Source organism: Antechinus flavipes, chromosome 3 (genome assembly GCF_016432865.1).
Source record: "Antechinus flavipes isolate AdamAnt ecotype Samford, QLD, Australia chromosome 3, AdamAnt_v2, whole genome shotgun sequence".
In the NCBI taxonomy this organism is placed as follows: domain Eukaryota; kingdom Metazoa; phylum Chordata; class Mammalia; order Dasyuromorphia; family Dasyuridae; genus Antechinus; species Antechinus flavipes.
Genome location: NC_067400.1, coordinates 18,848,113 through 18,870,784, shown reverse-complemented (window position 1 = coordinate 18,870,784; position 22,672 = coordinate 18,848,113). Strand labels below are relative to the sequence as shown.

General features: G+C 51.6%; 2 protein-coding genes across 2 annotated transcripts in view; both read right to left on the bottom strand.

Moving 5' to 3' along the window:
• PPM1L (protein phosphatase, Mg2+/Mn2+ dependent 1L) overlaps positions 1–22,672 on the bottom strand; it is a 237,035-nt gene that overhangs the window by 178,591 nt on the left and 35,772 nt on the right. The window lies entirely within an intron of this gene.
• On the bottom strand, positions 1,355–12,642 carry LOC127552840 (uncharacterized). The gene is made up of 2 exons (XM_051983103.1): positions 7,007–12,642; positions 1,355–1,883 (listed from the first exon to the last, which is right to left on the bottom strand). Exon 1 carries the CDS (start codon positions 9,003–9,005, stop codon positions 8,058–8,060), a length of 948 nt encoding a protein of 315 aa, XP_051839063.1. The 5' UTR covers positions 9,006–12,642; the 3' UTR covers positions 1,355–1,883; positions 7,007–8,057.

The window sequence follows — 22,672 nt, the reverse complement described above, 5'->3', positions numbered from 1 at the left end:
CCCATGCCCGCACAGCAAACGCCTGAGGGAGAATCTTTGCACCCCTCAGGGGGGGCCCACGGCCTCTCCCAGTCAGAGAGGGCTCGGCTCTTTCTCCTTAAAGCAGCAGGTTGGTGGAGAACCCAAGGGCGGCGGATCCTCAGCCCCCTGTCCCGTCTTAGCCCCTCACTATTACAGGGAAGAGGGCCCTTGGGCCTGTGTGTTTCATGGCTGCCCAGACCACCAGGACCCATCACACAGGACACCTAGCAAGGCCTGTCTTCAGGGAGCAGGGACAGCCTCTACAAAGTCTACCCGACCCTTTTTGGCTGTATTACCACAGGCAAGTCTTCATTGGAAAAATGGGGATAATCCCCACCTGTGGTGAGGATCACTGAGGACACCCAGGTACAGTGTTCTACAAACCTCAGCAGACAAATGCCAGCCTTGCGATTACTATCATGAGTATCAGTCTTCCTCTTGAGGTACAGGTTGCATCCCCATCCCTTCCACATGGCCATTTTTTCCTAATCCTTTTCCTGAAATTTCCTTATCCATTATCCTTACTCATAATCAAACCCCTTATTCCTTCTTCTGCATCCATCTTACATTAATTCATCATAAGTGACTCTGCTTTTATGAATCAATCTACTGATCAATCAATAAACATTTCCTCAAGTGTCTACAAAGTTCCATTGAGGGGAATACAAACAGGGGAAGAATGAGGATTAGGGGTGCCCCCTGACATGCCTTGATCACCGGCCAATGCATCTGCCAGAACCCCCGTCTCTCCATCTGTTAAATGGTCATTCTCATACCTGGGACACCACAGAGCCATTGCCAGCCTGAGATTCCCAAAGTGCCCCGGGGCACATCTTAGGAGAGATGCGGACTAAGGGAGCCCTGGACAGTCGTCCATCTCTCCTTCTCCCCTCCAGGGTGGGCATGGGGATGGTTCCACCACACTTTCCACCTCCCTGCCTCCCCCCACACACACACAGTCCTCCTGCCTCTTCCTGGCTCTTTCCTACGGTTTCCATTCAGTCCGTACCCTTCTTTCTCATCCCTTTTGTGCAACTCAAGCCCCCTCTTTGGACAACTGGGGCCATGGAGGGTGCTTCCTTAGTGGGGGCTTCTTCATCGGAGCAACCAGTTGGCCAGTCCCTGGCAGATGCTTTACTTCTCAAGTACAAGTTAGACTGCATGGCTGGCTCTCTGTAATTCTATCGCCCAGCTGACCCTCCATCCCACTTTCTACAACTGCTCCAAACTGCACAGTCCCTGAATGACTGGGGAGACGGGGGGTGGGAGGAGGCGCTTTTGTTTGCGTCTTGGGAAGCGGGGTTTAAAAATTCCAAATTCTTGCGAACAGCGGTTTGTGGTGAAGGCCCCGTGAAAGGCATTTTGCTGCATGTATTTATTCCTTGTTATGCTCCCCAAAGAATAAGAGGGGAAAGATTCGAGGATCCTGGAGAAGAGGTCCTGAAAGGCTCTTCTGATTGGAGAGAGATAATTCAGCATTGCACAGATCCATTAGAGTCCGCTTCTCTCAGAGGCCGATGAAAGATGCAATTACTCATCGTGCCGTCTGGGAACAGCCAGTGGGCAATTGTACCACCTCCTTCCCGCTGAGCTGAAAGGACTCAGGCCGTGCTGAGTGGACAGGAAACCAGAGGCTGGAAACATCTGGACAGGAGGACAGCGGCCTTCAAACCTCCCTGGAGGCGCTGGACAGATCCCAGGCTGTGGGGGCCAATGCACGGGCCTGCATGGAAGGCTTGTCCCATCTGGCTGCTGCCTCAAGGAATCTGAGGAGACCTGGGGGCGCTGGCAGTGCTCACCTGTCCGGAAAACTAGTCAAGGCAGAGCTGACGGCAGGTAAGGGCTGGTGAGAAAGGTAAAGCCTGCAGTTGGAAGGCGAAATGAGACGGGGATGCTCGGGCAACACGTTGCCTGTTGTTAGAAGAAAGGGTTTCTGACTGAAGGGGACAAAAGGCGGAAAGATCAGTACAGTGTTAGATAAGTGTGGGTAACAACTATAAAAAAAAGCACCAATAAAACACATTTTAAAACCCACATGAAAAAACCAGAAAAGTACAAAAAGGGGCCCCGACCAGCCGCACAGTTCTGTTGCTGCCCTGTTAAATCTGCACACAGATGGACACACGGTCATTTCACAGCTGAAACCTTGGGAGAGTCTCATTATAAAATGGTGACGCCATGTGGATTGCAAGGTGACCTCGGAGCAGGACGACTGGCCTCTAACACATCCCGAGCAACTCGTTCAACCTGTGAGTGCTCCAGGCCAAAGAAAGATCCTCAGAGCTATAAATCGCAGGGAAGGTATGGACTTGCATGAGGAGAGGGAATCTCCTCATCTGGGGGTTCTCTGTAGTAATGATCTAACAGATGCCCTATATACATACACACATACATATATATATACACCTATACACATAATATATAGATATGGGGACACATATGTATATATACACATATTGGTGTATGAGTCCATATATGCATTATATACATATATGGGACATATATGTATGAGTACATCGATATGGTATATACATATCCATGTATAGGTAGATGTATCTATATATATATGAACATAAATATATATATACATATATATATACACATTTGCCTGCTTTTATATATTCAGAGAAAGATTATGTACATAACCTTTTCTTTAAATTTTTTTTTTTTTTTTTGCAAAGCAGCTGGGTTTAAATGACTTGCTCAGGATTACCCAGCTAGTAAGATCATATCTTTTTTTAGAAAATAAACTACATAACATAAGTTATGTAAAAAATAAAACTTTACATAACTCTCTATTGGGTTTTTGGAGATAATGAAATCTTTGTTGACAATTATTAACTTAACAATAAAAAAGAAAAAAAAATTTAAAGGTGATATATCTAAGGGCATTTCTTTTAAACTATTCCAACTAATTTTCATATACCATAATTTATTCAGCCATTCTCCACTCAGTTTCCAGTTTCTGGCCATTACAAAGAGATCTGCCACAAACATTCGTGCACAAACAGGTCCCTTTCCCTTCTTTAGTATCTCTTTGGGGTATAAGCCCAGTAGAAACACTGCTGGATCAAAGGGGATGCACAGTTTGATAACTTTTTGAGCATAGTTCCAGATTGCTCTCCAGAATGGCTGGATGTGTTCACAATTCCACCAACAATGTATCAGTGTCCCTGTTTTCCCACATCCCCTCCAACATTTCGCATTATCTTTGCCTGTCCTTCTAGCCAGTCTGAGAGGTGTGGAGTGGTATCTCAGAGTTGTCTTAATTGGCATTTCTCTGATTAATAATGATTTGGAGCATATTTTCATATGGCTAGAAATAGTTTCAATTTCTTCATCTGAGAATTGTCTGTTCATATCCTTTGACCATTTATCAATTGGAGAATAGCTTTCTAACTAATTTTCAAAAGCAATCTTTAGTTAAAGAGATTGTGTTTTGTGTTCAACTGTCTAAATAATCATATTTTATAAAGGGTAATAATTTAAAAGAAAAACATGCTACTCTATCTTTTTTAAATAACTGAGCAATGGACAGCCCAGCTTAGGACCACAAGGCCACAACTAAAACATCTTTGGTTTTTGAATCGTAAACCATAAGCAAAATGCCAAATAGGAAATGAACTTGTCTCCTCGTTGCCATGATACTTGCCAATGCAAACTAATAGTGATAACCATAAGAACTCACATTTAAATAATGATTTAGGATTTTCAAAATACTTTTAAAACAATGATAAAATGTGTCTTTCTTTAAGTTCCAATATATGGAGCTTAAAAGCACAAGATTAATGTGGTTACAAGGGCACACAAGAGGTGATCCTTGTGGACACCAGTCACTGCCACTGCCAAGGACAAAATAGGCCGGTACCACCATCTGTCAGGTCACCAGCTGTAACCTGCAAAGTGAGTGATGCGGAGAAAAGTTAAGTGAACTGAGAGAAAAACCTACACCACGAGCAAAACAATGCAAAGGAACAAATTAATAAAACAAAGTCAAACTGTGACTGAATAACTGGAAAACAAATGATCAAATAAAGGGGACTAGCAGGACAGAACATCATTTATGTGATCACTCTTCAGATGCTTTTGTTAAATTGTGTACATGTGTAAGAGAGTCAGAGACAGAGAGAGATCCATCTGGAAGGGAGCAGGACATGTTTGTGACAGAGAAGCAAATGGCATCATAAAAACCTATTTTTATTTTTAAAGTTGTCAGGTACTCTTGTTCCAGACAGAGTTAAAGGAAAATGCTATTAAACTTTTAAAGAGCAATTAATAAATACAATACGATATGAATTGTGTCAACAATTGAAAAAGAAAGGATTTAACCAATTCTTTTTATGAGAATAATGGAGAGTAACATAGTCCTAACACTTAAACCAGGAAGGAATATGGCGAAGAAAGAAAACTGAAGATAATAACACATTAATGTATTTTGATTCAAACTTTTTTTTTTAAATCCTGGCAAAATGATGATAGCAATTTATCGAAAGGCTCATTTGCTGTTATTCACTAAGATCAAACTGAATTCCTGCCAGTAATGCTAGAATATTTCAGCATGAGGAAAACATTTAACATAATCATAATAAAAACAAAAATGTACAAAACCATATGTTATATCTCAATAGATACAGAAAAAAATGCTGCTGACAAAGTATAACACCCATTTATGTTCAAAACCCTACCAAATACAGGCACGGAATATTTTTAAATTGATTTTTTTTAAGTAGCTAAAACCAAAAACTAGCATTATATGCTGTGGGGAAGCACTAAAAACTCTCCCCACAAATCTAAAAGTAAAAAATGTATATTTCTTTTCCTTTCATCATTTTACATACTTCTAAAAATGCTATTACTAGTAAGATGACAAAATTAAAAGTATATAGGTATGCAAATAAAGCAATTGAGATGATTAATAACTTTAGCAAAGTAGCAAGCTACATCATAATCTATAAAAATCCAAAACCCAGATATATAGCAATAGTAAAATTTAGTTGTCAATACATAATAGAAAGAGATGTCATTAAAAATAATTATTAAATATATGCATATGTATATTATATATGTATATATAATTTATTAGTTGAGCTACACTGAATTGAACACGAGTAAGAATACCTGTATAAAAACAATTATAAAAATGTCTTAGCGAAATAAAGAATCATTTAAATAACTGGGAGATTTATCAGTGCTCATGGCTGGGCCAAGTCAACATAATAAAAATGATAGTAATATCCACTCTGATTTATAAACCCAATGCTATAGTTATCAAATTACCAGAGGAATATACTGTATAGCTAGGCAACAAAATAAGAAAATTTATTTGGAGGGACAGTGATTTAGAATATCAAGGGAAATAAAGAAAAGGGATGGAAGGAAGTGGGGATATGCTTTTCCATACCTCAAAACTATATTATAATCATCATCAAAATACTGATCAAAACTAGAAAAAACAGTGAACCCTCTTGCTGGGACTCCATCCTCCCTACAAGGAGCCAGACCATCTTGCCACCTGAATGCTCTCAAGTGGGCAAATAGGCCTCGTTCCTGGGCATAGAGGGTAGCTGAGGGAGGGCACTGCATCCAGTGTCATTTTTTTTTTTTACTAACCAGTAAATTGGTAAGTTTTGCTGAAATTTTTTTTGTCGCCTTTTCTTTATCTTGGTTGCCAAGGGTAACCATGTAACAGTTTCTCCAGCAAAGAGGAGCGGTGGGTGGGAAGTGGACCACACTGACTAGGAGAACTCTAAAGTTGTTTCACCTTTAATTGTGGCTGCGAATGTTACAAAAAGCTGCCGAGGTCAAGGGCAGCCCCCGCAGGCTCCTCTGCAAGCCCGCGACAGAGGCCGACAACCGGAGATGAGAAACAAGAACAGGGCCGGGATTGCGTCGGCTGAGAGGACGGCTTAGTGCGGCCTTGGATCGCCCACAGACCCAGGAGCGGCTCGGAGCGGGGATGGGGGCGACCCAGCCAATGAAGCTGGGACTCGGGGGCCAGAGGAGCGGCTAAGGGTGGGTCCTGGGTAAAACAGAGACCGGAGAAGCTTAGCTGGGAATGAGACGCCAAATCCCTTTTTAAATGATGGATTTTTAGGGAAACTTTCTGAGCTGAAGCACTGACTCCAGAGTAGCGGGAGCTCGGTGAGAAGGGTGAGCGGAGTCGGCCTTCCCGACTCCAAGTCCGGAACTCGTCTCATCCGCCACGTCGGGCTTTCTCCAAAAGGAGTCAGAGAACGAGTAGGTAGTTAATTGCCTGCATCCCTAATCCCAACAGGATCGGTACCAGTTGCTTCTTAATTAATCTTCAAGTGTGTTTTCTTAATTGAAGAGAGTAACAAAAATCCCGACTAAAAGGGGCGTTGTAGCCGTTGGAACAAATGATCCGAGGAACATTCAGAAGGAAGGGATACCGCGTGCAGAGCATTCCCGCCTCGCCTGTCCTGCCCGGCCCTCCCCCTACCCGGCTTCTCCCCCTCGCTAACCCCCTCCCCCACTGGAAGCCCCCTGGGCCGTTTGTCTCCTCCCCCCGGGCGGTGAGCTCCCGGGGCTCTGGGCTGCTTTTCCTAGCTCTTGGTACCCGGCCTTGCACACAGTCAGCACTCACTAAGGTCTCCTTGACTTGGCGCTGCTAGACAGAGAGAAAGGGAGCAGAAAGAGAAAGGCTGGAGCGCTCCCGGGAGACAATAGGTATGCAGAGAATGGATCATTATCCCTAATTGGGGAAAGCCTCTCGACAATCCGCCGGATTATTAACCCTTCCTGCGCCGGAGCGTCCCTTTAACTCCCCGGACTAAACACGAGGGTCTGGAAAGTACTGATCGCAGCAATAACGGCAGCTTTGGCTTTGACATTTATACTTTGTGCGAGCTGGAAGCACTTCGGACCCCATCCCAGCCACTCGCCATTTTACGCAGGAGGAAACTGGGGCCCCGGAAGTGGGAACAGCCCCCAGCACTCCCTGCGCCCCCAGGCCAGGAAGCCTTACCAGGACGCTGCCCCGGTGTGTCTCCTTGACCGTGGCAGTCTCCTACTGGACTTCCCAGCCCTGTCCCAGACAGGAGGCTTCCCGGGAGAGGCCAGACTAAGTCCTTCTAGGCAATAAGCTGGAAGAAGGGCCGGCGCAGCCCCCCCCTCGGTCGGCTTCTGTCTGGGGGGCCCTTCTCTCTCCTTGGTCCGCGCTTTGGGAGCTCCCCGGACATTACTACTTCCCCCGCCAGAACACTCCCACTGACTTCGATCCTGTGAGAGAGCGGAAGCTCCTCGAGGGCCGGGGCAGGTTCGAGGTCTCACCCACCCCGACGGCGCTGGCGAAGAGCGCGGGAGCGGGAGCCCGGTTTGGCCGGGGACAGGGACCGGGCACTGGCTCTCCGGTCCCTCGCCCAGGGGCGCTTCTGCGGGAGGGGGGGGGGTCCAAATGAAGCTGTCCCACAATCACACAGAAAGGGACGCGGGAGGAGGGAGAACCGACGGAAATAAAAGGCTCCCACGCCCTTCGGGGTCCCGCGGGAAGCCACGCTTGGGAAGGCCGGTCACATTCTGCATGGAAATCCCCGACGCGTTCTACATGGAAATGCCCTCACCCCTCAAAGGCCTCAGCTAAAGGGCCCTCCCCACGAGGGGGCCCCCAGGGAGCCGGGGAGGAAGACTCGGGAAAGAACAATGGCCTCTATTGAGCGGGAGTGCTAAGTGGGCTGACTCTGGAATCAGGTTGGGGACCACACAGACCCACCATTGTTTCCGTTTTCCTTTCTTTCCCCCTCCTCCTCCGCCCTTGGTCGGCTCCCCTCGGTTCCCCCACCCCCACCCCTGTCATCTCTGGAGTTGTTCTTGTACCGTGATGTATTTGTCCAATTATCTGCAAACCTGCAGCCTCTTCATCAAATTAGCTGATCTCTATTTATAGCTGACAAATGGGGGGGGGGGGGAGGAACCTAATGAGAAACGCGCCAAGTGAGAAAACAAGTCAGAGCTGCCGCTTTCCGGGGCGCGGGAGCCACGGGGGACTCAGACTGGGAGACGTCTCCGTGTCCGGCCAACTACACGTACGGATCCGCATAGAGCGGGCGGGCTGAGGGGAGCCGGACCCGGACTGAGGGGAGCCGGGCCCGGAATGAGGGGAGCCGGACCCGGACTGAGGGGAGCCGGACCAGACTGAGGAGAGCCGGACCCGGAATGAGAGGAGCCGGGCCCGGACTGAGGGGAGCCGGACCCGGACTGAGGGGAGCCGGACCCGGACTGAGGGGAGCCGGACCCGGACTGAGGGGAGCCGGGCCCGGAATGAGAGGAGCCGGACCCGGACTGAGGGGAGCCGGACCGGACTGAGGAGAGCCGGACCCGGAATGAGAGGAGCCAGGCCCGGGCTGAGGGGAGCCGGGCCCGGGATGAGAGGAGCCGGACCCGAAATGAGAGGAGCCGGCCCGGAATGAGGGGAGCCGGACCCGGACTGAGGGGAGCCGGACCCGGACTGAGGGGAGCCGGGCCCGGAATGAGGGGAGCCGGACCCGGACTGAGGGGAGCCGGACCGGACTGAGGAGAGCCGGACCCGGAATGAGAGGAGCCAGGCCCGGGCTGAGGGGAGCCGGGCCCGGGATGAGAGGAGCCGGGCCCGGGCTGAGGGGAGCCGGGCCCGGGATGAGAGGAGCCGGACCCGAAATGAGAGGAGCCGGGCCCGGAATGAGGGGAGCCGGGCCTGGAATGAGAGGAGCCGGACCCGGACTGAGGGGAGCCGGACCCGGACTGAGGGGAGCCGGACCCGGACTGAGGGGAGCCGGACCCGGACTGAGGGGAGCCGGGCCCGGAATGAGGGGAGCCGGGCCCGGAATGAGAGGAGTCGGACCCGGACTGAGGGGAGCCGGGCCCGGGATGAGAGGAGCCGGACCCGGACTGAGGGGAGCCGGACCCGGGATGAGAGGAGCCGGGCCCCTAATGAGAGGAGCCGCTGCAGAGCCTCCAGGAGGCACAATTTCTAGGCCATCCTCCCCCATTTGCTTTCCTCCCCACCCCAAGATGGTGTTTTCAACATTTGTACTTCTAAGAGATGAAGAGACAGAATAAATCTAATTAGACTTTGAATAATGATTCTATCAGGGAGGGAATTCATCTGTACCTGATCATTCTAGTCATAGAAAATGTGTTGGTATATTTTGAGGCAATTAATATGCAAAACTGACAAAGAAACTCATCCATAATACTCCAGTGTGGCTCCTTTGTTGCTATTAATATATCCCTATCTTCATTATCTTTACAAAACATTTCATTTCATTTATTATCCTCAATTTACCCACCGGTCTAATAGCCTCCGTGCACATTCAAAAGCAGAATAAGGAATAAATACGAACGGAGTGGCTCATTCTACGCAACCAGGAGGTGTGACCGAAAGGCCACGTTTTCAGTCTGGGACAAGCCCCCATGGCCTCTGGGACCCCCTCTGCTGAGGGGCAGGGCCCCCCACTGAGCCGCTCCAGTCCAGCCAAGCAGGCCTTTGCCAGTCCGGGGGGACAGCCCCCGCTGAGGGCCTACTCTAGCCCCACCAGGGCGGCAGATGGGCCAGAAGGGCAGAACCAGCTATGAGAGCTGTTAGTCCCTGCCCTCCCCCCCAGAAAGGCCTCTACAGCTTCCACCTGGGGGCTCTGCTTGCTGCCCACCCAACTCCATCTCTGATGCTTGGAGCTCAAATCCAGCCTCAGACACTCACTACCTGTGGGCAAGTCATTTATCCCGCCTCAGTTTCCTCATCAACAAAATGGGAGCCCAATCATCTACCTCCCAGGGGAGCTGTGTAGATCCTATGTTATGTGGACAGCACTTAGCACAAATTTAAAAATCAAGATCGCAGACCTTAATTAGGAACCTCTGGGCTAGAAAGATAGGCCGGAGCCGACAGCGCGTCTCTGGTACAAAATCTACATTTCCATCAATTTATCTGCACGTAAGTAATTACTGAAACACCCGGTGTGGGCCAGGAACCTCGAGATGCTGGGCAACTAGAAGGCAGAGAATAAAGCCGGCCAGCTCCCGGCCTGTGACCACTCCCAATGGGAGCTGCCCTGACCCTCCCTCCTTACAGGAGCAGCCACAAGCTCTCCAGGAGACCCTGGGAGATGCCCCCGGCCCAGGCTGGGATGGCAGACGGGGTCAGGGCTCAGAGATCGGCCAGAGACAGAAGAGCAACCCCAGGGAGAGGAGGGAGCAAGAGCCGACGCCCCACTGGGCCTGGCCACTCCGGCCTCCCCTCATCTCCAAGAGGGTCAGGGACTCCGAGGGATCCTCTTTTAGACAGAGGCAGAGGTGGGAGGGTCCCTCACAGCCCCCAACGGGGCCTCGGGTCAACAAGCAGCCTCTCTTCTCTCTGGGGATCCAATCGCTTTAGGTTCACCTATGAAAGGCACATCAGAAAACACTCAGTTCTTTTAACAGTACATCCTGTAACCATTCCTCTACTGGAGAGCGGAGAGAAAGGGAGGAGTGAGGGAACGAAGATAGATAGAGACAGAGACATAGAAAAGAGAGAGAGACATAGAAAGACAGAGGCAGAGGAAGACAGGACAGACACAGACAGAGAGACATAGAGACATAGAAACACAGAACAGAGAGACAGACACAGACACACAAAATGGAGAGAGACAGAAAGACAGAGAGACAGGATGGAATAGACACAGACACAGAAAGACAAAGGCAGAGGCAGACAGAACAGACAGACACAGAGACAAACACACAGAACAGAAACAGATAGAGGGAGGGACAGATTCCTAGATACCAAACTCTTGTTAGAGAAATCTGATACAGATGTTTTTCCTATTCAACCATTTCCCTATTTATCCTTGATGCATTAATGTTGTCCGTACTGAAGCTTTTCAGTTCCAGTATTCAAAGTTTATCTTTTGTAATTCCCTCTATCTCTTATTTTGCTAAAAACATCTCTTACCCATGGCTATGAGAGAGATATAATCTGTTTTTCTTCTTCTTTTTTTTTTTTTACAGTATGTTCTTTAGTATTAAATCACATATCCATTTATAATATATTATAGGAATATAGTGTGAGGTAAAGTCTAAAACTAATTTCTACCAGGCTGCTTTTCAATTTTCCAGTAATTTTCCATTTTTTAAAGGAGTTTTTCTTTAGGTAATTCGTTTTTTGCTTTATTAAATATTAGGTTACCACGTTCTACTGTTCTGATTCTCCCCTATTGGTTTGTCTCTATTCTTTAACAATACCTAGATGGTTGTGATGACTGGTGCTTTACAACATAGTTTGAGGTCTGAAAGACTCATCTCCCTTCATCGTTCCTTCATTTCATCATTTCTCTTGATACTCTAGATCTTTTGTTTTTCTAAGTGAATTTTCTTATTAATATATCAAGTTCATTTAAGTTTCACCTCAGTCATTTGAATGGCAAAGTATCAAGAATGTAAATTAATTTTGTAGTACACTTGATTATATTGGCCCGGCCTAGCCATGAGCACTGATTCTTCCTCCAGGTATTTCCGGGCTTTATTTCTTTAAGGAGTACTATGTAACGGAAGCTATACCCACTGTACTCGTTTTTAAACAGTGCCAAGTTGTTTTGATGACCACTGCTTTGTAGCAGAGTCTGAGTCTGATGCTTCTAAGTCCTTTTCTGACTATCCTCTTCAACATTTTCCTCCAGATTCTTGGTCCAGCCATTCTAGAAAGCAATTTGGGACTAGGCCCAAAAAGTTATCCTTTTACCCAGCAAAACCTCACTGCTACTAGAAGAGAAGAGAACAAGCAGGGGAAAAAAAAAAAGCATTTTAATGAGACCAACTATGTGCTGAGCATTTGGGGGACAAAGAAAAAATGAAATCGGTGACAAAGGAGCTTAAGAAAACTGAATTTAAACTATTAAAAGAAAAAACAAAACAGAGCTTGTGCTAGTAAAACAGAACAATCGTCATTTTCTTGTTAAAAAAATTAAAAGGCGATCAGATTTACATAAATTTATATGCAAACCATGTAAAGCCCTAGGACTCCTGGACGGCTGCCAAGGTGGCTTGTGCATCCCCCGCGTGTCCAGTGAAACCCTGGTTCCCATCAAACCCACTGATGCGGCTTGAAATTCAGTTTCCCTCTGCTCCGACTCCTTTGGTTTTCCTGATCAGAGGTGATGGGGGGAGGGGCTCTCAAGCTTGTTGATACCGCACAGGGGTCGTTGGCGGCGCCCTTGAGGTCCCTCCACTAGGCAAGTATCTAAGTGACCGCTCCCCGCTAGAACCAATCACAGGAAGTGACAGGATTTCTCCTGCACTTATGGGACCACAGGACCGACTGTGGTGGGGGCAGGCCAGGACTTGGTGGCCCCCCGTGACCCAAAGTCCCCATCGTCACCCCCAGATGGAACGTTTTAGATCAGATATATTCAACAACAAATCTGAAATATTTCTGCCCTGTTGGGCTGGGACACCTCGATTTTTGAGTTATTGTGTGTTATGGACTTATTAAAAGTACATGATAGAAAGAGCCCTGGTGCCTGAAAAGGCAGGTAGAGCCCGTGCCAGAGCTGTCCGTCGGTGCCCCCATTCCCTCATCTCTAAGATGGGGGTGTTCCTGGCTCAGGGCATCTCCCCTGGTGGTCCTCAAGGTCCTCCCTGCTCATCCCCACGATCCTCCCCATTCATCCCCAAGGTCCTCCCTGCTCATGTCCACGATCCTCCCCACTCATCCCCATGGTCCTCCTGCCCATACCCCCCTTATCCCGGCTCCCCCCGCCCCTGCGGGTGCCCCAGCACAAACAGATTGGTTTTGTTCGCTCTTCAGATCTCAATGCTTAGCCCAGCGCGGGCACACAGTAGGCACTCAAAATGCCAGCTGAGAGGAGTGCACTAATGACGCTGAAAACAAAGGCTGGACCCCGGGCTGGCCAGCCTCGGTGAGCGCTCGGGCCTTGGGACCGACCACCATCCATCAACATGATAGGTGTGTATAACATAGAAGGCGACTTTATAGCGCCTACTGTGTGCCAGGCGCCGGGCTCAGCTTGTCCATCATGGAACACTGGAATGCACCGCGCTCACTCTGACCGCCTCAGGTGGGACGGCACAAGCGGGGGCTACAAAAGGAAAGACCCCGGACCCCCTCACTCCAGCTCTCCTGCTCGGTGACCGAGAGGCCCCGAGGCGACCATCTCTCGATTCCTGAACTGAGAAGAACTCTGTGTTTCTGGGAGCTGAAGTCCTTACATGGAGGGGCCCCGGTCCGGGTCCCACGATGGTCAGGGCCCAGCCCCCATCTGTAAAAATGCCCATGTTCTGCCCCCAAACTAGTTGGTCTATGAGAAGCCGGGGGCAAGTTCCTCAGAGGCAAGACCTCTTCCACTCCTGTCTGTCTTCCTGGCACTAACCCGGAACTACCCAGTGCCTAACATACAGTAAGTGCTTAATAAATGCTGTGGTGGCGTCCCAGAAACCGCCAGCCAGGCTTCACTTCGTTTCCCAGGCCCCAAGCAGGATTTCGGCCCCTTCCCCAAAGTAAACGCTGCCCGGCAGGGGCTCCGGGAGCTGTACCCAGGGCGGCCCTGCTGCTGGGGCCCACGGGGCTCTGGGGGACCGCTGAGGGTTCCAGGGCTGGGACGGGGAGGGTTTAAGGCAGAGTCCAGGGGGCTAGGCCTGGACCCCCGCCCACCCCTTCCAGCTCGGGGTGCTGTAGCCTCCTCTGTTCCCCAGGGGGGAGGAGAGGAGAAAACAATCCTCCCCTCGCTATAAAGCCCTGGCCCAGCTTACTTTAGTTAGGAAAATCTCCCTCCAGGGCCAAGCTTTGGCCAAGGGGAAGGGTCATTTCTGGAGGAGACCCAGAAGACTTCAGCAGAAAATGACAACTCATCACTGGCCTCAAGCCACACTCTCAGGCAAGGAGGGCACAGGAGAGCCCCCCCCCTTCCTGTGCGGCTCACATCGGGGGCCAGACCCCACTCCAGGCTCCTCAGAGTGAAGAGGAAGGGAGGGAGGGAGGGCGAGGAAGGGAAGGGAAAAAGGGAGGGAGGGGGGAAAGGAAGAAGGAGGGAGGGGGGAAGGGAAGAAGGAGGGAGGGAGGGCTGGGAAGGGAAGGGAAGAAGGAGGGAAGGAGAGGGATGAGGAAGGGAAGGGGAGGGAAGGGATAAGGAAGAGAAGGGGGAGGGAGGGAGGGGGAAGGGAAGAAGGAGGGAGGGGGGAAGGAGAGGGATGAGGAAGGGAAGGGAAAAGGGGAGGGAGGGGGGAAGGGAAGAAGGAGGGAGGGGGAGGAAGGGAGGAAGGGAGAGAGGAAGGGCGAGGAAGGGAGGGAGGGAGGGCGAGGAAGGGAAGGGAAGAAGGAGGGAAGGGAAGGGAAGGGAAGAGGGAGGGAGGGGGGAAGGGAAGGGAAGGGAAGAAGGGAAGGAGGGAGGGGGAGGAAGGGAGGAAGGGAGAGAGGAAGGGTGAGGAAGGGAAGGGAAGAAGGAGGGAAGGGAAGGGAAGGGAAGAAGGAGGGAGGGGGGAAGGGAAGGGAAGGGAAGGGAAGAAGGAGGGAGGGAGGGGGAGGAAGGGAGGAAGGGAGAGAGGAAGGGCGAGGAAGGGAAGGGAAGAAGGAGGGAAGGAGAGGGATGAGGAAGGGAAGGGGAGGGAAGGGGTAAGGAAGAGAAGGGGGAGGGAGGGAGGGGGAAGGCCCCAGGCTCCAGAGGAAAATGTCAGTTGCAAATCAGCTGGGAAAACGTGCCTGGCATTTTCATGGGTAATCCAATTACACCGGGAGTCTGAGCGTGAGCCAAGGTGAGGCTGCCCATGACCCGCAGAAAATGGGCCCCCTCCCCTCGGCGCCCGCCCTCTCCAAAGGCCCCCACAAGAAGCCGGGCCCTTGTGGGTTGGAAGGTGAGAGCAGCCCACAAAATGCCAAGGCCGCTGATGGCCGGAGTCCCATCCGGGATGGCTTAAGGAGCCGCCGGGGCACGCAGGAGCGCTTCTGCTGCCTTGGTCAGCAGCCTGGCATCCATTACCAAGGGTCCCCGTTCAGGGTCTGTTTGGACAGGAGGAACAGGAACCCGGCCCGTACCGAGGGAAGAGCCAGCGTGGGGAAGGGGGCCGACAGAAGCTCACAAGTCTGGGGAACGGGCTTTGGGCCTTAACTCTGGCAGGACTGAGGGACCGGCCTCGGCCCCCTGCTCCGGGCCCTCTCTGTGCGCGGGAACAGGCCACGGAGGAGCGTTCCCACCGAGGGGTCCCCAGGCCTGAGAGGGGGCCCAGAACCATCTCACCCCCACCCACCCACTCTCTGGTAGGGGGCTTGCGGCTGGCAGGGTGGGGCGTGGGGGGGGCACAAAAAGACCCTGGGCCTGCCCACGTGACTCTGGGCATTCAGGAGAGAGGCCTCCCACTCTGCAGAGGGCCTCGGGGCCCCCTGTGTGCCAAACGTCCCCACGGCCCAGCCCTCCTGGGCCGCCACAAGGAGGGAAAAGCTGATTCCAGAATTCTCCCAGTTACACGGCACCCGAATTAAATTGTCCGGGAGAAAGCAGCTTCTTTGTTGTGATTTATTTTATTAAGTCTCAGCTTTAAAATGCCAGCCAAGCAAATGTTTTCATTAAAGCTGCACAGGAGAGACGCAATCTGGTCTCAGAGAGACTGGGGGGAGGGGGGTCCACACTGGAGAACCAGGCTGCGGCTGACCAGGGGAACCCACGCCCAGAGCAGCCTCCATCCTCCGAACCCCTGAAAACTGTCTCTGGGGCGACGCAGAACGCAAGAAATAGAAGGTTAGAGATGAGAGAGACAGAGAGACAGAGAGAGAGAGAGAGAGACAGACAGACAGAGACCGCCATGGAGGGAAGGAGGGAAGGGGGGGCCTAACTTGGATAAGCAAACAGCTCCTGCTGGCACAGTCAGGCCTCTGCACCAGGGCCCATGAGAGCTCCTCACCAAGGTCCTGCCTCCATTTCCCAGATAAGGGAACTGAGAGCTGGCTGGCCAGTGCCAAGTTTCGGGCTCAGATATAAATGGCAGTTTCTGGGCAAGGCCCCCCGCCCTTATGGTGGGGAGGAATGAGGAAAACCTGGTGCTCGTATTAAAAAGGGAAACAGAAGCCAGTAGGAAGTTGGTTTTGTTTTGTTTTTACTATTTTATTCCATTTCAATAGTTTTTTTATTTTTCCAAATTCATGTAAAGAATTTTTAAGACTCATTTTTTAAATAAAATTTTGAATTCTAAATTTTTCCCCTCCCTTCTCCTTAAGATGGTAAGCAATTTGATATACGTGATATATATATATATATGTTTCTGCAAGCTTATAAAGCATATTTCCACAATGTGACCTGTGTGACCTGCCTTATTTAATTCGAATGGATTCCTTATGTACATTTTTTCTTATCGATCCCATATTTAGCTTGTTTTGTATATATTTATTTGCATATTCCCCAACCTCTCTGGATGGTACAAGGCAGGGACTGCCTTTTCCTTCTAATTGTATCCCTAGCCCTCAGCCTGGCAAATAGGAGGTGCTCAATAAATGCTTAGTGACTAATCAAGTGATTGACTGACGGAAAAGTCATGGCGCCTCAGTTTACTCAATGGGAAGGGGCTTAGATCCCTCCCAGATCTAAAACTCTCTGTATACTTTTACCAAACTAGAAAATGAAGGTATAACAGGAAACAAGCCCAGAACTGCTGATTTGTGTTTTTGTGTCTCACCCAAGTACTGGGCAATAAATCTGCACTGTCAGGTTTACTAATAATAAGTATATAGAGAGGGTGCTTTTCTGTGAAATAACCCAATGCACCCACATGCTGATTATTCCCTTCCATTTATTCCCTTGCACTACAAACCCCTTCTTGAAGAGGAAAAGGCAAGTACCAGAAAACTCACGATAGAGAAACCCAACCTTAGGGCCAAATTACCTGCCTAAAATAAGATATGCTTTCTTAAAAGAAAATTTATTTTCCCTAATTACATATAAGATGATTTTTTACATTTGTTTTTAAAACTTGGAGTTCCAGATTCTTTCCCTTCTTCCCCATCCCCCAACTGAGAAGATATATGAAGTTATGTAAAACATTTCAATCAAACTCATGTTTCCTAAGAAAACATAGATCTCATTTCTAGCCATATGAAAAGATGCTCCAAATCATTATTGATCAGAGAAATGCAAATTAAGACAACTCTGAGATACCACTACACACCTGTCAGATTGGCTAGAATGACAGGGAAAGATAATGGGGAATGTTGGAGGGGATGCGGGAAAACTGGGACACTGATGCATTGTTGGTGGAATTGTGAACACATCCAGCCATTCTGGAGAGCAATTTGGAACTATGCTCAAAAAGTTAACAAACTGTGCATACCCTTTGATCCAGCAGTGTTTCCACTGGGCTTATACCCCAAAGAAATACTAAAGAAGGGAAAGGGACCTGTATGTGCCAAAATGTTTGTGGCAGCCCTGTTTGTAGTGGCCAGAAGCTGGAAAATGAAAGGATGTCCATCCATTGGAGAATGACTGGGTAAATTGTGGTATATGAATGTTATGGAATATTATTGTTCTGTAAGGAATGACCAGCAGGATGAATACAGAGAGGACTGGCGAGACTTACATGAACTGATGCTAAGTGCAATGAGCAGGACCAGGAGATCATTATATACCTCAACAACGATACTGTTTGAGGATGTATTCTGATGGAAGTGGATCTCTTCGATAAAGAGAGCTAATTCAGCTTCAATTGATCAAGGATGGACAGAAGCAGCTACGCCCAAAGAAAGAACACTGGGAAATGAATATAAACTGCTTGCATTTTTGTTTTTCTTCCTGAGTTATTTTTACCTTCTGAATCCAATTCTCCCTGTGCAACAAGAGAACTGTTCGGTTCTGCAAACATATATTGTATCTAGGATATACTGTAACCTATTCAACATGTAAAGGACTGCTTGCCACCTGGGGGAGGGGATGGAGGGAGGGAGGGGAAAAGTCGGAACAGAAGTGAATGCAAGGGATAATGCTGTAAGAATTATCCTGGCATGCGTTCTATCAATAAAAAGATATTAAAAAAAAAAAAAGGAAAAGAAAAGAAAAGAAAACTTAGATCTCTCTCGCCTAAAAATACTCTTTAAAAATATTTACAAAATAATTTACCTCTGAGTGCTTCTGACACAGTAAAAATAAGTCTGGATTCACTGGACAAAAGCATCCCCTTTTCAGAGAGAAAGTAACCACGGGACACTCGGCTGCCCGCCCCACCAATGTCCAGCATGTTAGGACTTGGGGGTAACAGGCCATAGACTCCCTGTGTCCCCTCATTTAAAAGAGGGGGCTGGACTCAGTGGGCTCTGGATTGGGTCCAACTCTGGCTCTAAGATCCACGGTCCCACGGCCGGCCACGACCAGGGCAGACTCAGAACTAGAAGCTAGCTCTCCAAACTCCCAAACCAACGTTCCCGAGTCTTGGGGCTTTGGGTTGTAAACAGTGAGATTGGTACAAAACACAGGGATTAAGGCGGGAAGAAACCTCAGAGACTGTCCTGTCCGGCTCCCTCCTTTTACAGATGAATAAAGGATCCTGAGAGGGTCGGTGGTGTCCGGGGGATTCCAAAATCCCTTGAAATATTTTAAAAGTGATCTCTGAAAACGGGGCTTTGTGAGAGCCAGCCAAGAGAAGTCGGTATCGGGGAGCACGAGGTCCCAGAGCAAGGTGGCCCCAGGACTCCAGCGTAGGCCCAGAGAGTCCGCAGCTCCCTTTTGGGCTCCCAGCCCGGCTGGGGCAGATGCTCCTCTTTGGGGGGACACCCCCGGGCCGAGTCCCCTCGCAGCTAACCAGGGGAGGGACCCCCAGAGCTCAGAAAAGAGGGGCCAGGAAACCTGTGTCCCGGGAAGGCGGACTGGGAGACCCCTGGAAGCTGGGCTGGGAGACTGCTGGAAGCTGAGGAAGCAGACTGCCCGGTGAACACCTAAAGCCTCCCCAGGCTGGACGAGAGCCGGATTCTTTTCAAATAGCCCCGTTTGCGCCATTTTTCTGCTTGCCCACTTCCCAGGGCTTCAGAACCAAAGCAAAGCCAGACCCCCTGCTGCCCCTGCCTCAATGACCCCACGTGAGGAGCGCCGGACACCTGGGACATGAGGACTCCTCCTCACGGCCACCCTGGACAAAGGCTCAGGACAGGTCCGACTTATTGCTCTGGGGGAAAGGCTCACGGCCGACTCCCCCGCTGTCTCAACCTGGCGAGGGGGGTCCCCCCTGAGCCTTCTACCCCCACCCCGTGTTTCTGCCTTTTCCCTTCCAAGGTGCCACATGTGGGGGCCCCTGCATCTTGATCCTTCTGTTCCATCTCTCCAGGTGGGACCAGGGGCCCCGAGGCTCCCCAGACCCTTCCAGGAGGCCCACCAGAGCAAGCTCATCTCACAGCAGCCCTGGGTCTCTCCTCCCCATCTCTTCTCCAGGCTCGGAGAGAAGCTGCCCCACATCTGCTCCCAGGCCCGGCCTCCATCACTCCCCCGACCCCTGGCACAGGCGGCAAGCCCCACCTCCCCGGCAGAGATTCTCCCAAAAGGCAAGACCTCCTTAGGCTCTTAAAAATCACCGAGGACCCCGGAGAGCCTCCCCTGACGGGGGTTCGTATGGATATTTTTGGGACTAGAAAGTTAAAACTCTCAGTATTGTTGTGGAATTAGGAGGGCCTGGAGGGGTTCGGAGCCTCTGGAGTCCCTGGCCCCCCTCTGAGAAGCACTTTGGCGGGCCGACCCTCTCCTTCGTCACCGATCCTGTCACCTTTGGCTGCTCCGACACAGATCTCGGGGTGCCTTTAGGGAGGAAGCAGGGGCACTTGGGAGAGAAGTCCCATGTCAGGGAGGACCATCCACCAGGAACGTGGGAGGTTCCAGCTCCTGCTGTCCACGCCTAGGACCTCTGGGCCCCCAAGTCAGGGGTGAATCCGACCCTCCAGGACCGTTCTCTCAGCAGCCAGACAAGCCGCTTCTGAAGGGCAGGCGGGACGGGGTGGGGGTGGGGGGGAATTGGAACTCAAAATTGTTTAAAATGAATGATGTGTTTACCACATACTGGATTACTTGCCATCTACACAAGATTTTGTAAGGGTAAATGTCGAAAACGGTCCATGTACATATTTTGCAAATAATTTTGTAGGAAAAATGAATGATAAAAAATGTTTGTTCAACGTAATTACCCATGTTTGACCTATATTGGAATAGTTGTTATCTAGGGGAGGGGGAACGTGGAACCCAAGGTTTGCAAGGGTAAATGGTGAACATTATGTATGCATATGTTTGGAAAATAAAAGGTTTTAATAAAAAATGTAATTGCAAAGCAAGTACAATTTTTTAGAATTAAACGTGAAAAAAGAATCCAGTGAGATGCCGCTTATTTTGCTCAGCGCCTGGTACACAGTAGGCAGTACATAAATGCTCATTCCCTTTCCTTCTGCCCAAATGAAGCCCAGAAAAAATTCATGAGGGGAGGGAGGAGCCTCCGGGCGCCAGGTCCCAGCTCCAGTTAAAACGGGAAGTCTGGGTGAGGGGGAGCCGCCTGGAAAGTGGGTCATGGAGCCCGGCCGGGCGTGGGACTGGGGGCCCCTCCTCGACAGCTTCTAAGCCGTGACTTCCCTGGGCCAGGACGGAGCCGAGGCTGTGCTTGGGCAGCAGAAGCCTCGCTCCGGCGCTTTTGCTTCTTACAACATCTGGAAACGAGATCGATCGGGAGATATTTTGGGAGAGGAAAATATGAGGTTGGTGGGAAAGCTTCACTTCCCAGGCCAAACTGGCAGAAAAGCAAGGGGGGGGGGGGACCCACGGGACAGGGAGGCAGCGAGAGGTGCCCTGGGCGGGCAAGGATCCCGAGAAGCCAAGGAAATGGCAGCTCCCAGGGTCAGGCCCAGGAACCTCTGGCCGCTCGTTCCCTCAGCTGCACATCCTTGCCATCCCAGAACAAGCCCTGCCCTTTGACCCCTGACCACTGGGCCAGCCCCCATGCTGCCCCCTCTGCCCCCTCCACAAAGGGGAGCTCTCCTGCACCCCAAGGCCCATGACCACCTCCTGGAACCGCCCCCAGGGGCCTGGGGTTACGGGACTCCACGGCCTCCTCCTCCTGCCTCCCCGGGGAGGGGTCCCCGAGCCCCGCGCCCTCCCCCACCCAGGATCAGGCCTTGTTCTCCCCAACCCGCGCTCTGATTTATTCCCCCTTATTTCATTCTCAGTTCCAATCTCTCTCTCTCTCTCCTGCCCAGCCATTGAGGAGCCGGCGTCCTTTTCTGACTGGGCGCAGATGTCTCTGGCCTCGTCTCCCCGACACCCCGGGCTGGCCCGAGGGGCCTCTGGGCGGCCCCCCTCCCCTTGGGGCCATGTCCCCGCCCCAGCCCTAGCCACAAGCTCAGGAGGCCGGCGGGAGCAGCCGCTGCCAAGCAAGGCCCGGCTGGGTCCCTCCCACGGGCTCTGCTGCCAGGGCTGCCTGGCTCGGGGAACAGCGGCCCCGGAGCACCCAGAGGGGCCCGAGAAGCGGCCCTGCCCGGAAAAGGCCTGGGGGGCGGATGGGAAAATGCAGGCCAGTCTGGGGCCCTCATCTCCTCTGCCCGGACCCAAGCCCCGGCCAGCCAGAACCCAGAGCCTGCCCTGGGGAGCCCAGGTCCCAGAGCTCTCCCACCCAGAGGGCGCCCGGCCCCCTCCTGGCCCTGCCCACCGCCTCCCCATCTCTGGCCAGGAGCAGACTGGCCAAACGTGGTGGAACCGGCCTCTGCTCTCCGGGGGCTTGGGAGGGGAAGAGAACTTTCCCGATCGCCTAAAGCCCCCCAGCCTGCGGCCTCATGACCGGGACACGCCCCCTGCCTCCGGCTCCTCCTCCTGCTCCCCGCTCATCACAGGCGTGGGCAGGGATAGACACTGAATAATCCGGCCCGGGGTGAGAGGGCACCGAGAAGCACTAAAAAGTCCTGCCCCGTGGCCCCGACCACGGGGGCTTCTCTGACACTCCCAGGGCTCTCCCGCCTCCTTCCCGACAATCGCACGGCCCCGGGAGCGCTCCCCCTACCCGAGGCGGCAGTGGCCCTGGCCATCTGGGAAGGCCTGAAGGACCAGGGAAGTGGCTGATGTTGGGACGGCCATTGTGACTAACAAGCGCCGACCTAACTTCCCGTAACACATGGGCCACGAGGAGGTGCACGGGCAGCCTGTAACTGCTGGGTGCTCTCCTGGGGAGCACCAGCGCGCTCTGGGGAGGTCCGGGGCGCTCCTCGGGGAGCACTAACACGCTCTGGAGAGAGGTCTGGCGGGCTCCTTGGGGAGCACCGGTACGCTCTGGGGAGAGGTCCGGGGCACTCCTCCGGGAGCACTGACGTGCTCCGGGGAGAGGTCCGGGGCACTCCTCTGGGAGCACTGACGCACTCCGGAGAGAGGTCCGGGGCGCTCCTCGGGGAGCACTGACACGCTCTGGGGAGAGGTCGGGGCGCTCCTCGGGGAGCACTGACACGCTCTGGGGAGAGGTCTGGCGGGCTCCTTGGGGAGCACCGGTGCGCTCTGAGGAGAGGTCCGGGGCACTCCTCCGGGAGCACTGACGTGCTCCAGGGAGAGGTCCGGGGCACTCCTCTGGGAGCACTGACGCACTCCGGAGAGAGGTCCGGAGCGCTCCTCGGGGAGCACTGACCCGCTCTGGAGAGGTCCCTCCTCCGGAGCGCTCCTCAGGGAGCACTGACACGCTCTGGAGA

Bases quoted from the DNA above. Each gene is read 5' to 3' on its own strand.
- LOC127552840 (XM_051983103.1), bottom strand. From the start codon at position 9,005: ATGGGGGAGGATGGCCTAGAAATTGTGCCTCCTGGAGGCTCTGCAGCG.